The sequence below is a fragment of the Triticum urartu genome, chromosome 1A (genome assembly GCF_056163025.1).
Source record: "Triticum urartu cultivar PI428250 chromosome 1A, HENAU_Tu73, whole genome shotgun sequence".
Lineage (NCBI taxonomy): Eukaryota > Viridiplantae > Streptophyta > Magnoliopsida > Poales > Poaceae > Triticum > Triticum urartu.
In genome coordinates, this window is record NC_141873.1 from 447,298,190 (window position 1) to 447,304,050 (window position 5,861).

At 62.7% G+C, this 5,861-nt stretch overlaps 1 protein-coding gene across 1 annotated transcript; it reads left to right on the top strand.

Moving 5' to 3' along the window:
• Nucleotides 1-2,024: 2,024 nt before the first annotated feature.
• LOC147991640 (uncharacterized) lies at nt 2,025-5,460 on the top strand. The gene is made up of 5 exons (XM_087538752.1): nt 2,025-2,659; nt 3,105-3,273; nt 3,367-3,822; nt 3,895-4,251; nt 4,354-5,460. Exons 1-5 carry the CDS (start codon nt 2,025-2,027, stop codon nt 5,458-5,460), a joined length of 2,724 nt encoding a protein of 907 aa, XP_087394878.1.
• The last annotated feature ends 401 nt before the right edge of the window (nt 5,461-5,861 follow it).

Genomic DNA, 5,861 nt, shown 5'->3' on the forward strand with positions numbered 1-5,861 from the left:
CCCTCGGCGGCGGCGTTTCCGCCAGGGCAATGGACGTCCATGTGGAGGTCTTTGTCACTGGCGACGGCGCCTCCTCCTCGTCGAGCAAGACGAGGAAGGCTGCCGAAGCCAGGGCCACAGCGGATCGGATCGAGCCGTCCGATCCGTTGCTTGCCGTGATGCAGAGCCTCCGCATCCCCATCGGCACCGACTTCGACGCCACCAAAGTCGCTGAGGCCCGAACCCAGCTCAAGGAAAGGCGCCGGCAGATGCTGGACCTGTCCGAGATGGTCGCCGCCACTCAGCATCGTCTGGACGCCGCTCAGCTGGAGCGCGATGCCGCCTACGGATTCAGGCCCACCGCGGCCGAGCCAAGCCGGGTCGCCGATGTGTGTGCCCGGGGAGGAGCGATCGGCCGGGCCCTCGGCACCGTCCCAACCATCTACGAGACCACAGCGAAGAACATGCGCACTGCCCAGGCAGCCGCAGCCGGCCTGGACCAGCTCGTGGGTGAGGAGCTGAAAGAGCGCATCGAGCGGATGCGCGAACTCCTCCACACTGCCAACACCCAGCAGGACCGCCTCAACCAGCTCGCCAAGCCGGTGGGATCCGGCTCTGCCCGCCTTGGCGGGCCCAGCGAACTTCTACACACCGCTTCCTCGCCACCCGGCGAGGCGCACTCCGGCCGAGCCCGGACTCGGCGTGACCCGTCTGCTACAGCCGCCGGTGGATTGGGTGACGAGCCCATCCTAGAGATCCAGCATGGACCCGGCCAGCATGGCCGGCGTCCGGCTCTAACCGACCCGGCCCTCCGTGGCCTGGCCGCAAGTCGACTCGGCCCGCGCGCCATCGACGACGCCGACACTCGCCACCGCCTCGATCAGCTTGCTCGCTCCCTGGAGGTGGAGGAGAGTGGCGCTATCGGGCCGGCGTGCTTCGGCCCGCGCATCCGGGAGGAGCCCTTCCCCAAAGGATTCATGCTCCCCCGCGACACCCCCAAGTACAATAGGACGGTGAAGCCGGAAGACCGGCTCACCGACTACACCACGACCATTGGCATCACCGGTGCCAATCGTCATCTCGCCATGCACTACGCATCGCTCATGCTCCAAGGGTCGGCCCGCACGTGGTTGAACAGCCTGCCGATGGGCAGCATCAACACGTGGGTGGACTTCGAGGAAGCCTTCGTCCGCAACTTCACGAGGACCTACAAGCGACCCAGCCGCCCTAGCCAGCTCGCCATGTGCGTGCAAGGGCCTACGGAGACCGGTCACGAGTACGTCGCATGCTGGACCGAGCTCCAGAACAGCTGCGAGGGCGTCCATGAAGTCCAGGCGATCCAGTACTTCATCAGTGGGTGCCGAGACGGCACCCTCCTCAAGCACAAGCTCTTACGCTCCGAGCCGGCCACCACGGCCGCACTCATGGTGACGGCAGACAAGTACGCCAACGCCGACTCCGCCATGAAGATCCAGGTGGCGCTGGATGAAGCCGGCAAGGCGAAACTGGTTCCCCCTCCAAATCCGGCCGGCGAAAGCAGCCGGCAGCAGCATCACCAGAACAACAAGCGCAAGGCCGACCAGCCGGCGCCGCGTCACGACAACCGGCTCGTCGCGGCCACCGAGCCCGTGGCGGATCCGACGGCGAAGCGCCGGCAAACTGGCAAGACGGCATGGCAACCCGCCATGAGCTTCGAGCAGATGCTCAATGCCCCCTACAAGCACCACAGTGGCGCAAGACCCTCCACGCACACGCTTCGGCAGTGCGCCATCACCAAGCGTATCATGAGGGGCGACGTCCCGCCCCCTCCGGCTCCGGCTCCAGGCGCGGGACAACCGTCTCCGCCTCCAGCTAGCGGCACGATGCGCGACGACGCCTACCCGGACCAGAACGCGGCCTACGTCGTCTTCACCAGCCTCGGCGACGACAAGCGCAACGAGCGCCTCCTTCGGTAGGAGGTGAACACCGTCGTCCTGGCCAAGCCGGAGTTCATGCATTGGTCGGATCGCCCGATCACCTGGACCCGGGAGGATCACCCGACAGTCATGCCGAGTCCGGGTGGTTACGCCCTCGCCCTCAACCCCACCATCGTCACGCGGCACACATGCAAGTTCTCCCGAGTCCTCATCGACGACGGCGGCAGCATCAACATCCTCTACCGCGACACAATGACGAAGCTCGGCCTCAAGGCCGAGGACCTGGAGCCGACCCGAACAATCTTCCACGGCATCATGCCTACCCTCACCTGCTCCCCCATTGGCCGGGTCCAGCTAGATGTCCTGTTCGGTGACAGCAGCCACTTCCGGCGCGAACCGATCTGGTTCGAGGTGGTGGACCTGTCCAGCGCGTATCACGCGTTGCTGGGTCGGCCCGCGCTCGCCAAGTTCATGGCGGTTCCCCACTATGCGTACCTGAAGATGAAGATGTCGGGTCCCAAGGGCCTCATCACCATCACCGGCGATTTCCGCAAGTCCCTAGATTGCGCTCGAGACGGTGCCAAGTTGGCCGAGTCGCTGGTCATTGCCGAGGAACGGCGCCAGCTCGACCGGATCGTCGCCCTGGAAGGCGAGGCCTCCGCCGCATCGATCCCGACCCCGGACCCAGCCGACGAGGCCGCCTTCAAACCCTCCAAGGAGACCAAGAAAGTGAAGCTCAACCTAGAAGACCCCGGCTGCAGCAAGTACGTTGTCATAGGCGCCCGCCTCGACAGTAAATAGGAAGGAGAGCTCGTCGACTTCCTCCGTGAGAATCGGGATATCTTCGCATGGACCCCCAAGGACATGCCGGGTATCCCGAGGAAGTACGCCGAGCACAAACTTCACGTCCGCAAGGACGCCAAGCCTGTCCGTCAACCCCTACGACGATTTTCCGAAGAGAAGAGAAGAACCATTGGTGAAGAGGTCGCCAAGCTTTGGCTGCCGGCTTCATAATGGAAGTGTTTCACCCTGAGTGGCTGGCCAATCCAGTCCTTGTCCTGAAGAAGAACAAGACCTGGCGCATGTGTATCGACTACACCAGCCTCAACAAGGCCTGTCCCAAGGATCCGTTCGCCCTCCCGTGGATCGACCAAGTCATCGACTCGACCATGGGTGTGAGCTCCTGTCCTTCCTGGACGCTTACTCCAGCTACCACCAGATCAAGCTGGACCCAGTCGACGCCCTGAAGACGTCCTTCATCACGCCCTTTGGGGCGTATTGCTACATCACCATGTCGTTCGGCTTGAAGAACGCCGGCGCCACCTTCCAGCGCTGCATGCAGAAATGCCTGCTGTCGCAACTCGGCCGCAATATCCACGTATACGTGGACGACATCGTGGTGAAGACCAAGTAGCACCTCATGCTCCTCGACGATTTGAAGTAAACCTTCGCCAACCTCCGTGAATATAAGGTCAAGCTTAACCCGGAAAAATGCGTCTTCGGCATCCCAGCCGGAAAGCTACTCGGCTTCCTCATCTCGGAACGCGGCATTGAGGCGAACCCGGAGAAGATCAAGGCCATCGAGCGCATGCGCAAGCCGGCTCGGCTACGCGATGTCCAGAAGTCCACCAGATGCTTGGCCTCGGTCAGCCTGTTTCTAAGCCGGCTGGGCGAGAGGGCGCTACCCCTGTACCAGCTGATGAAGAAGACGAGCCTGTTCGAATGGAACGGCAAGGCAGACGAGGCCTTCCAAGACCTCAAGCGCATGCTCTCCGCCGCACCAGTCCTGGCCGCGTCGACCGACAAGGAGCCGCTGTTGCTCTACATAGCCACGACCTCGCGAGCGGTCAGCACGGTGCTGGTGGTCGAGCGACCAAAGAAGGGCAAGATCCAAGCCGTCCAGCGCCCAGTCTACTACCTGAGCGAGGTGCTCTCCATCTCCAAGCAGAACTACCCGCACTACCAGAAGATGTGTTATGGCGTGTACTTCACCGCCAAGAAGCTGAAGCAGTATTTCCAAGAGCATGCTGTCATCGTGGTCAGCACGGCGCCTATCGGAGAAATCATCGGGTGCCGGGATGCCTCTGGCTGGGTTGCCAAGTGGGCGATCCAGCTAGCCGGCCACACCATCCTCTACGAGCCCCGCACCATGATCAAGTCTCAAGCCCTGGACGACTTACTCGTCGACTGGACCGAGACCCAGTACTTGCCGCCACCTCCCGACTCGACGCATTGGCGCATGCACTTCGACGGATCCAAGATGCGACTCGGCTTGGGGGCCGGCATCGTACTGTCGTCCCCAAAGGGTGACCGGCTCTGCTACGCGCTCCAGATCCACTTCGCCGCCTCCAACAACGTCGCCGAGTACGAAGCCCTTGTGCACGGCCTCCGGCTTGCCAAGGAACTCGGCATTCGACGCATCCTGTACTACGGCGACTCTGACCTGGTGGTGTAGCAGTTCTCCGACGAATGGGACGCCCGCGACTCCAACATGGCAAGCTACCGCTTCCTCGTCCAGAGGCTGTCTGGATCCTTCGAGGGCTACAAGTTCCTCCACGTCCCGCGCACGGAGAACGAAGCAGCCGACACGCTCGCCAAGATCGCCTCGTCGCGACAAGCCATCCCATCCGACGTCTCCCTCGAGCACCTGCGCAAGCCATCCGTCAAGCCATCACCGGACTCCGAGTCCATCCACGTTCCAGACGACCCGGCCGCACCTCAACCCGGCCCGGGGACTGCTAAACCCGTCCCAGGGGCTGTTCAGCTCAACCCGACCACCATAGTCTCAGACCCGGCCGTCGCCATCCCTGACCCGGGGGCTGCTCAACCTGGCTCGGGGGCTGCCGACTCAGAACCCACCTTGGTGGCCGTCTTCGCTGTGGTTACGGCTCCATCTTGGGCCCTCCCAATATCAATTTTTTTGGAGAACGGGGTTCTCCCCATGGAAGAGACTGAAGCTCGGCAAGTGCAGCACCGGGCGTCTGCCTACAGCATCATCAACAACAAGCTCGTCAAGCGCAGCTCCACCGGCGTGTTCCAGCGCTGCGTCGAGCAGGAACGGGGCATCGACATCCTCCTCGACATACATCAGGGCGAGTGCGGGCACCATGCCGCATCGAGATCCCTGGTGGCCAAGGCGTTCCGCCACGGTTTCTACTGGCCCACGGCCCTCCAAGATGCCGAGTCGCTCGTCCTCAAGTGTGAGGGATGCCAGCGCTTCAGTAAACGTAGCCACCAGCCGACGTCAGCACTTCGGACCATACCGATCGCTTGTCCCTTCGCGGTCTGGGGACTCGACATGGTGGGACCCTTCAAAACCGCTCGAGGCGGCATGACGCACTTGCTGGTGGCAGTGGACAAATTCACCAAGTGGATCGAGGGAAGACCAATCAAGAAACTGGATGGGCCAGCAGCCGTCCGGTTCATCAAGGACATAGCGATGCGCTACGGCATGCCGAACAGCATCATCACCGACAACGGCATCAACTTCGCCAAGGGCGCGCTCGAGAAATACTGCTCCGTCTCTGGCATCCGCCTCGACCTAGCCTCCGTTGCACATCCGTAGTCCAACGGGCAGGTCGAGCGGGCCAATGGACTCATCCTGTCCGGCGTCAAGCCGCGACTCGTTGAGCCACTCATCCGCTCACCCGGCAGCTGGCTTGACGACTTGCCAGCCGTTCTCTGGAGTCTACGCACCACGCCGAATCGGTCGACCGGGTTCACCCCGTTCTTCCTTGTCTACGAAGCCGAAGCCATCATCCCGACCGACGTCGAGTTCAACTCGCCGCGTGTCGCGATGTACACCGAAGCCGAAGCCAGAGATGCCCACGAAGATGGCGTCGACCTGCTCGAAGAAGCACGCCTCCTGGCGCTCAGTCGTTCGGCCATCTACCAGCAAGGCCTGAGGCACTACCACAACAAGAAGATCAAGCCCCTCGCGTTCCGCAAGGGCGACCTCGTCCTTCG